This window comes from Symphodus melops (assembly GCF_947650265.1).
Source record: "Symphodus melops genome assembly, chromosome: 13".
Lineage (NCBI taxonomy): Eukaryota > Metazoa > Chordata > Actinopteri > Labriformes > Labridae > Symphodus > Symphodus melops.
The window spans coordinates 15,312,662-15,322,845 of record NC_136703.1 but is presented as its reverse complement, the minus strand read 5'-3'; the positions used below and the strand labels follow the sequence as shown (position 1 = coordinate 15,322,845).

Genomic DNA, 10,184 nt, shown 5'->3' with positions numbered 1-10,184 from the left:
TGAAACCAGTTACCTTTCTCTTTTGATAACCTGCGATCAGAACTCATGAACAAATAATGCATGATCTAGAATACTGTAAAGGAAACAAGGAACATCCAAGGGCAAAGAGTGAAAACGGAGCTGCTGAGGAAAAGAGAGAAAGGAGGGATAAATTACACTCAAGAGGAGATGAGAGCAGAGTGACGGGACCTGGTGTCTGCTAATGCACTCTCAGCTGCAAAGACATGGTTACAGTGTTGAAATAGGTCACGGTCATTGGAAGCAGGGGAAATGTGTTCTAATGCATCAGACCTCATTAGTCTTATTTAAGCAAAAATTGTTTTTTAAAATAACTCTTGTAATTTACGTCTTGTTTCTTTGTTTGGAGAAAAACCCTTTTGTTTGTTTGTTGGGGACTTTTCACTATATTCAACCTTCAGTTGTGCAGACCCATTTATAGGGAAGTCTTAAAATGTTGATGGGTGCCAAAACTGAAGGAGTTATAAAAGTAATGTCTCAAAACTGTAATTCTAACTTATACCAGCTGAAATAACAAACCAAAGATACCAGGTTCTGGAATCACAAAATGTGACTGCAGGAGCTGAGGATCAAACACCTTTACTGACAGGTTGAAAAATCCTACATTTGATCCACAGAAATGACTTTTCTCCTATTTTTGAAAAATGAAATTCACATTTTGTATTTCTGCTCACAGCATAATGTGTAGCTCGTTCTTCAAGCTCCACTATTATTTTACATCTCAATGAAGCAAAAATTAGAAGTTTTTTGATTCCTGTTAATATTTGCACAACAATATTAGTTTTGTTTGGTGATTGCAGAGCGCCACTATGTTTGAGTTTTCCCTTGTGAACAAGAGGCAAATTTCTCTGCAAATTTCAGGTCAGATCATATGGTGTGGAAGGCTGCCGGACAGACCTGTTGAACCCATGTCTGTGGTGTGGGTGAACTGGGAACACCTGGCAGAGGCCCCTGTCCATGACGTCTTCAACTCCCAACTCAGGAAGAACTTCTCTTTCATCCCATGGGAAGTTTGAGACGATGAGTTAGAGTGGGCAATGTTCAAAGCTTCCATTGTGGAAGTGGTTGCTATGAGTTTTGGTCAGAAGACCATCGCTGCCTGTCGTGTTGGCAACTTAAGAACCTGGAGGAAGTCATCAGGCTGAAGAAGGAGGCCTTTCTGGTTATTGAAGGGGGCTGTGGAAGCAGCTGACTGGTACTGAGGTGGTTCTGAGGATTGTTTCTTCAGTAGTTGCAGAAAAGTTTTATTGACTTGGAGAAGGATTATAACCATGTCCATCTGAAGATTTCGTGTGGGTTATTCCAGGGATACATCATTGGGTCACGGGGCTGTTACTCCTTTTCATCTAAAGAAGTCAGTTAAGGTAGTTTGGGCATCTGATTAGTACAGTATTCCTCCTGGATGCCTCCCTCTGGATATTTTTCTGGCCAAGCCCAACTTGGAGGAGACCCCAGGGTAGACCCAGAGTTAGCTGGAGGGATTATACAGTGTATCCCTTCAAGCAATGTCTCAGAATCCCCCAGGAGGAGCTGGAAAATATTGGCAAGGCAAGGCAAGTTTATATATATAGCACATTACAACAATAAGGCAATTCTAAGTGCTTCACACAAGACATCAAAAGCATTGTGACATTGTCAGGGAGAGGGAAGTTTCACTTTTTGTGTTTGCTGCCACTTTGACCCAACCTTGTAAGAAAATGGATGGATGGGGGTGCTGGTGGCGCAGTGGCAGTGCGTGTGCCCCCACGTATGGAGGCCACAGTTCTCACGCGGGAGGCCTGGGTTCACATCTGGCCTGTGGCTCCTCTCCCGCATGTTGTTCCCCACTCTCCCTCCCTGATTTCCACTCCTGTCCACCTTCCTTCCTCTCTAATAAAAGCAAAAAATGCCAAAAATAAATCTTTAAAAAAAAAACAAGAAAATGGATGGTTGAATAACGCACTGATATTGATGTCACAGTTCATTTTTTTCTTCACATTGCCTAAGCCAAAAATCTTATTTTTACAGCATAGTAAAGGAGCTGGTGGTCCTACATTCAGCATCATAGATAGAGGCCTCAGTTCAGTTGTTGTTTCCTTTTCTTCATCTTAGAAAATGTTCAGCACAATTTTTTGTATGTGTTTAAAGGAAAAAAGCTGGGACACAAATAACATTTCTCATCCATTTAGCTAATTTTACAATTACACTTTACTAAACAGAAGTATGACATTTAATTGGCTTTAAAAAATTGATTCTCCTCTTTTCCTATAAAGAAACTGACTCAATAAAATCAAAGAAAGGCCAAATATTGTCTAAATAAAACAAGTTGTCTCTAGTTTGTGTTGAGTACAAAATGTTATTCTTAAAAGTGTTTTTATCCATGTCCTTACCACTGTTTTGTCCTTAGGCAAATCCTTATCACCCAAATACAGCACTGCAGCTTCTGAGACAAATCAATCAGGCTGTGGTTGATGTTTTTCGTTTAAGCAGTGACACAACCATCCTAACTGTGCACTGGAGCAAATATCCACCTGAAGCACTGGTCAGCCTGTCATGAGAAAATAACATTATCCTCAGTGTGTTGAACCACATGCTTGAACCAACAATTCAGAACAAAACTGTTTTTCATTCGAGCAAGTCATGGGATACATAACAGTGGTTTCATGGATATAATAAGGGATGTTGAGCTGAGAGGGTTCAAGGCCAATATCTACCAGGCTAAGATAGCTATGTTGGACTTTTCCTTGAAGCCTAAACGTATTTATGTACAATGTTATAGCAAGTGGATACTAAACATCAGTTAAAAACAAGGGTGGTGCTGGGAAGGGATAGGGGGCACTATGGCTACCCTTAGAATAGTCATAGCATCCCTCTCGCACCCCCAAAAAATGTATCCGGTTTGTGGAATTTTGAACTTATGAACACTCTCATTTATCATTTGAACGATGAATAAATACCTATATAAAACATGTGTATTGTACTCTAAAGACATCAAATCAACAGAGGTTATTGAACTTTTTATCTCTTCGCTCCACTTCCGCCTGTTAGCCAGAGCGCAATTTCACAGGCACTTGAAGAACTACTTAAGAAACTTAAGAAGAAGCAATGGGGACTCTCAAATCAGTTATCTGGGAAGTCTGGCTAAAAACACTGAAAGAACAAGGACACTTGACAGCAACAAATGATCAAAGCCTTTGCAGTCAACCACAAAACAGATACATTGTGTTATTTTGAAGACGTGATAGGGACCTGATTGTAGCATGTAGCCTATTGTGAATGTAATGCATTTGGTCATTGTATTGCAAATTCTGACTCCTTTTAATTATATTAATGCAATGCTCATTCATATATAATGATGTCTATGTTGTAAGTCCATGGGTGTTAACTGGCAGCATTGGTTTGTGATCTTAGAATCTGTGGCTGAAATGTGCACAAAGTAAATGTGTCTGTTGTTTGCTGCTTGTATACAAGTGCTTTCCATGGCATAATTTTGAGACTGATGTGTTATTACATATATAGGCTTGTGAATGTATAGTATATCTGTATCTCATGAGCTGAATCTCTAGCCTTGTGTTTACCACAGAAAGTCATAGAGTGGGTACTGTATGTGCGCACAAGTGTGTCACAGTTACCAATTTGTTTTAATAGTTTTTTAAGTCCTGAGCTTTATCTTCAAGACAATATTCCTTTATCCACTGGGCTCTACATTTGGAGAAAGGCAGGGGAGGAGGAGTGAAGGATTAAAAGCAGAAACTGTCAATCTGTTCCTGTTTATCACTCGGCTGAATCACGTGGTCCTGCTGACAGTCTCAGAGATCCAAGGAGGACACACACTTAAACACATTCATTCATTGAACGTGCAAGTGAGTTGTGCTCCTGAGTGAAACCTGGTTGGTCTCAATGAATAAAGTGGAAAACTGCAGAACTCCCTTGAAAAAGACGTTTTTAACCTCGATGGGACTTCTCCTGGATAAATACAGGTTAAATAAAAACAAACAATTTAACTCAGTGAAATACCCTCAAAGAGACAATTGTGTAACTGATAAACCAAAATCATATTTATTTCAAACTAAATTATGTGATAACCTGCCACATGTGATGGTGGCAAAACACCAATTTGTGATCAATTGAACTAAAGTAAGAAAATAAGACATATGTCTATGCTCTGAGTTCAGATTAAGGGGAATTTAGAATTTCAAGTAAGGAACATATCTCAAACAAACAGAACATGCACACATCAATTTGTTTTTTTAACAGGCATGAAGAAAAATACACACAGTCACATTTGGGAGGCAATAATTGGCTTTAATGGCCCAGAAGCAATGCGCACCACCTCCCAATGAAGATAGATTGGTGAGAAAAAACACAGAAATCTTGTTATATGGCTGTTGCTGCACCATCAAATATTTAAGTCCTTTGATTGTCAGGAAAGAGAGGAGAGGAGATTAAACTTGCCTGTTTTTTTAATTTAATTCAGAGAATCTGCTCTTTTTCTGCAAATCCTGATTGTATGAGCCCCCACATGTTTCCGCTGTGCAGACACCACACTGTGTCTCCTCTGTCATTACAGAGCCAGCTGGTTGCCGGCTGACTGGCTGGATCAGTGGCTGGTGTAGGACAGCTGCAGATGTGTGTGTTATCCGTATGATCCATCCGCGCCTGTTATATAATAGGATCTGACCGCAGGTAACAGACCATCTGTATAAAAGAGTGCATCAAGATCAAATGGTGTATTCAAACTCTGTAATAACACATGCTAATATTTGGGCATGAATGTGAAAGATGGATTAGCTGTATTGTAAATGCTGCACCTTTGGGATTAAAACACAAACCATGACCTCTAGTGTCATAAAATCATGCTGACCTGTGTTTTAGGCGATCTGTATGTCTGTAATTCATTCACTTTGGTACACTTAAAAAAACAACATATGTTGTGCAGAGATAACATGTTCTTACTTACAGCACCACACACTTATGCAGACAATAACAAATCTATATTCACTGTTATCAGTTAACAAAATGTTCAAAACCCAAATTGACACTTCTGACTGTACAGCTCGTCATCCTTTTTGTATCAATTTCAGTGTTTCACATAGTTAATTTATTGTAGCATATTTCTACAACTGAATACAGAAGATACATTTGAGACCATTATTCGAGATGTATTTAATAATTGTCTTTATACACTGTCACTAATGTGTGTTTCCTTTTGCTTTCAGATAATTAGACCATATTCTAAATTGCGTGCAAGATGATGTTTTCTTCCATCACTTCACAGAGATAAAAGGACTGACAGGGCATCCACTTTATACATTCTGTTGAGATCCCAGTTAAGTTTAGAAATCAGATAAACTTGTTTTATGTCATAGCCTGTTAGTCCACCAGAGAGCCCAATTACTTTGCTCCACCCTTGCGATCAGTGCTCCCTCTTGTGGCTGCTATATGAATTGGCATTTCAAATGCTCGAACTAAACACAATTGACTCAGTGGAAATAGAGAAATAAACAAGAGATGCACTTTTTTTTTACTATTTAAAATTTAGAAAATTTGAAATGATAGACTGTGTTTATTATTTTAATGAAGTGATAAATAGGAAAATGATTTATTAAAATGTTTCTTAAGACTGTCACCTAAAAACCTATATCAAAAAAGTATGAAAAAAAGTTGGTCCTAAAACAACTTGAAACTGTATATCCAAGGGCATCAATAGAAATAAAAATGCATTGTACAAATAAATGAGAGGAGCACACTTTATTCATTCACAAATTACAGCAAGGCAAAGTGTCAAACGTGTTTTCATGCTTTGTGACAATATTAAAGGAGCTAAAGGACATTTAAGGTTTTGACAACATCAAAAGCATCAGTAGACTTGTAGACACCTAACACTGGTGATATTTTATAATATTATTAGGACTTTTCTTGACCCACTTTAGATAAGAAAATAAAGAAATACCAGGCCACTGAGTATAAATATAAAATTAACAGAAGTAGTAAACATTCAGTGAAATGGACAAGTACTGAAAGAGTGCAGTGTTCACACAGCACATCACAGGACCTGCCATCACTGCTCCTGTGAAAATCAAATTAGTGACACCCCATGATCATCGCTATGTAGCTAAGCTAGTATTTTGTCAGTGTTTTTGGCAGCAATGTTCCACTAACCCCAACTCAAAACCAAGAAAAGATTATAAACAATGGCAGTCTTGGAACATCCAAAGTTCCAGGAGATTCAGTGGGCAGAATAAACACAGAGCTGTGGGAGTGTCATCCAGCTGGGAAAAGGGTAACTGCCCTTGGTGATGTCATTAAGGGAAAATCTCCAGGTGGCCTGTTTGAGCACACATTTTCTGTAAAGTGGAGCAGGCAAAAGACAGAGAGGATTGACCTTTCTCATAATTGGGGAATTTGTAGAAAGAATATGGGGACATGTATTAGTGCTAGAAAAACATGGTTAGGTGTACTGTAAACTTAAACTGAGATTAAATATTTTCACTTATTGACTATTCAGCCAACCATTGAAATACAACTCTGATCTAACACCTTCAATTCTGCTGCTTCTGATAAGTCCAAAAAGATATTTATCAAGCAAGACTCTTGTACAGCCACAGTCCTGAAGAGTATTAATTACTGTTATGTGAACAGCTGAACAAAGCACACACTGGTTATCTATCTTGTTGTTGAGCTAACAAAAAATCTAAAGCTTTTCTATATTCTTCTATTCCAGTGACGCAGAGATGAACTGTCATCGTAGAGTCCCATATTGGTCATCTTCTGAATGGAGAAGAGAATGCAGAAGAGGGAAACTTTTGGTCAGGTGTAGCATGGTTCTTTCCTGATGAAGCCTCATAACCGGCTTGATTTTTCAGCCACCGAAACAGCAAGATGGTTGGTATTATTCTAAAGTACAAGAAAGTCAATCTGAGTAGAATGCAATCAAGTCAGGTCAGTTGTGAGCTGACAATTTACAAAGAAAAGAAATAATGGTGAAGTTGTCTATTTACTTGTGTGATGCAGGGGAGTATAGGCAGAGAATTTTATCAAATGAAAATGTTCCAGTAAAGTGCAAAAAACACAAATTGTAGACAAGGGTACAGTACTGTAACTTTAAAGAAGTCATTACAGGTGACAGTCTTACCTGTCGTGTATGTTCTTCTTGAGTGTATTGACAACTATTTCAGAGAAGAAGATGGTAAAGTGTCTCAAAGCATGCCAGAGCCAATACACAATCTCAGGCATCTGTCTGAACAACAGCTCCAACCTGAGAGAGAGAATCGAGACTCTGTTTTAGTTCACGATCCATCTCTCTTTGGTAAACAGATAGTTGGTGTTTCAGTATTAGAATGTTAACCAAAAAACACGGCAACCATGACATAACCATGATATCATCAACACTGAGCTGACCATTCTAGGCAGGGTTAAATACAATGTACTTTAACTCAGTTAGAGATAGTCATCATGTTGTGATCTTGGTGTTTTGATTACCTCTTTCTACTCTGAAGTGTGCCATAAAATGAGACCATGAGAGGTAGGAGCAGATGGAAAAAGATTCTCGCAGGAAGTCCAAACATGCTCAGATAGGTCACCATGTTGCTCTGCACATCTGAAATAGAAATACAGACTACAGCAGCTGTACCACAGGATGCCATCAACATCTTTTTTGTGCAGAGGAAAGGAAGAAGACATACTGTGACTGTGTATTTTGACATTTACACATCGTATAAAATTCCTAAATTGATTGCTGAATTTATATCCATGCACAATCTGAAAGACTGTTTCATTCAAGTTGTTTCTCTGTTTGCGTGTGTATGTGTGTGTGACAAACATACCATTCTTCAAATTATCGTATGGTTGAACAGGTTTTTTAAAAGGCTGATTTTGGGTTAATTCCTGCTCAGTAGGTCCGTTGTCTGAATAGGTGGTCAGCGTAATGGTCCCTTTTTCCTCCTTCACCGCCTCGTCTTGCTCAATGTTGTCATCCTGGTCTTCCCCCTTTTTATCTTGGTTGTAGAAAAGGGACCCCTTTTGGGAAACTGTGTTTGAAATTGAATGATTGGCAAGATCTGCAAGTGAGGAAAAGACATAAAAGAAAAAATAAAGAAAGTGGGTTAGAATGAGTCTGCTGGAATGAACATAGCTCTTGATTTGTTTTTATAGAAGACCCAAGTTAATCCCACTGTTGTTTTGAAGGAAGTTGAATGCATCTCTGTATCCACTGTGGAAAGCTTCATCCAGAGTCTAAAGAAAGAGAAAAATCCTTCAATAACCAAGAATGTGGTGGAAATATACACCACATTCTTGTTCAATTTTCACAGTTGCTGTAAACAAACAAGTCACACCTATTCATTTACAAGTAGTAGACAGTTATTCTATCTATACTCTATCATACTATTTTTACCACAAAGATTCTTTGAAAAAAGTTGATTGAGGGGCATGTTTATTACTGATCACAAGGAGTGTTCTACTATACAACATAACATAACATGATTATAAAAAAGAAAAGAAATAAAACTTCTGATAGTTTTTTATTGAGTCACAACTGATTCAAAAAGAAATCCACATTTCTCATAAATGAAAAAAGTACTTTTTTTTCCCTTTTTTTTTCACCAACCCGGGCAGTAGCAACTGCACACATGGACTAAGAACAAAAGTCAAAGTGAGAAGATGTCTGACCTCTATAGCCATTGGACACAGAGCATTGAAAATCCTGAAGCTGTTTGCCATGTTTCCCTTTAAGGTGGTTCCACTCACGACCATTTCCCACATGGATGGAGCATCCGAGGGACAGATGTCTACATCTCCAGAGAATGGACTCACCGTCAAGACTGAGCTGCAGGATTGAGGCAACATGGGCTGCATGCTCCTGAAACCTCCATCCACATAATGCTGTGAGATGGGATCACATATTTAATGAAAATGACTTATGTGCACAAGTTCATATTGTGAATAGACAATCAAATACCCACAACTCCTTTGAAGGACGGAGGCAGAAGACCACAGTATCCGGGCACAAAGCAGCTGCAGAGCAAAGCCTGGGTACATCATGGGGATAAATGTCAGTATAATATGCAGGATCAACAACATTGCTTATAAATATTAGGATTTAAACTCACCTGAACCACATCCTCTTTGGACTGGAACTCGGATATGACGGTGAGTTTGCCATCAGACAGGCGTGTCATGGCCACAGCAAGACGCCCATTGGCCAGTTGGTGTGCATCAGATGTGAGATATTTGTTCAAAACACTCTCCAACCATTTTAAAACATTGATTGAGGGGTTAAGTGGTCCAAGTGTAAAAGACTTCATCTGTTTAGCAAAGTTCAGCACTTCTTCCCGAATAGTTACTGCAGAATAAAAAAGAAATGTGTTCAAAAAACTGTAACCCCATGCTAGTTGATCTAAATAACAGTCACTCACCTGGGTTCATTTCACAGACAACAGCAGCAGCGACTAGAGAGCCAGCCGAGGCTCCTAGGACGAAAGGTGCTGTACGAAGGATCCGGGGTGCATAGTTATGAAAGCAATGGGCAACCCCTAACTGGTAGGTAGACAGGAATCCAGATCCAGAGAAGGAGATGGAAGGTGGACCTTCTCGATAATGATAACTAAAAATCCCTGGAGCCATTTTGAAAGGCTCCTCTTCGTCTTTAGAAAGCAGCCCTGGTTCAAGGAGGCTGAGATGAGATATGAAGTAGCTGTTTCACAATCTGTGTTATTTAACTAGTGTCAATTAGACATGCCATATTGGTTATGCCCATGTGACATTGCATATGCGTTCTAAATGACTCCTTGTTCGGTCCTATTCCTAAAAGTTTATATGATTTTGGTTTGCTTGGCACCGTCTGCCTTCCATGTGACACTACTAAAAAAACAAGTGGATACAGAATTTCATCAAGCTGAACAAATTCAGTATAATTTCACAGAAGTATAAACCGAAAAAAAAAAAAAACTTAAAAAGTATTTTCTCAGAGGTTCAAGCAGGCTCTAAGAAGTGATATGTAAGGTTTTCAAAGTACTACATTTCGGAAATACAAGGTAAATGCTCTGGCTATGGTTCAAACCTCATTTACTTAGAATGTTTGACTGCAACTTTTGTTAATCCTTCATATTTAAATGTTTCGTTGTCCCTCATATTAGTCAAGGACAGAAACATCTTCACTCTGACTAGTTTAATTTAAAAGGGACTTT

At 38.7% G+C, this 10,184-nt stretch overlaps 1 protein-coding gene across 1 annotated transcript; it reads right to left on the bottom strand.

The window, feature by feature from the left end:
- Positions 1-7,475: 7,475 nt before the first annotated feature.
- Positions 7,476-9,621, bottom strand: pnpla1 (patatin-like phospholipase domain containing 1; the record flags this gene model as incomplete). Its single annotated transcript, XM_079360076.1, has 7 exons — positions 7,476-7,597; positions 7,824-8,057; positions 8,172-8,232; positions 8,668-8,880; positions 8,961-9,026; positions 9,108-9,340; positions 9,414-9,621. The coding sequence occupies 7 exons, from the start codon at positions 9,619-9,621 to the stop codon at positions 7,476-7,478; spliced, it is 1,137 nt and encodes a 378-aa protein (XP_079216202.1).
- Between the last annotated feature and the right edge of the window lie 563 nt (positions 9,622-10,184).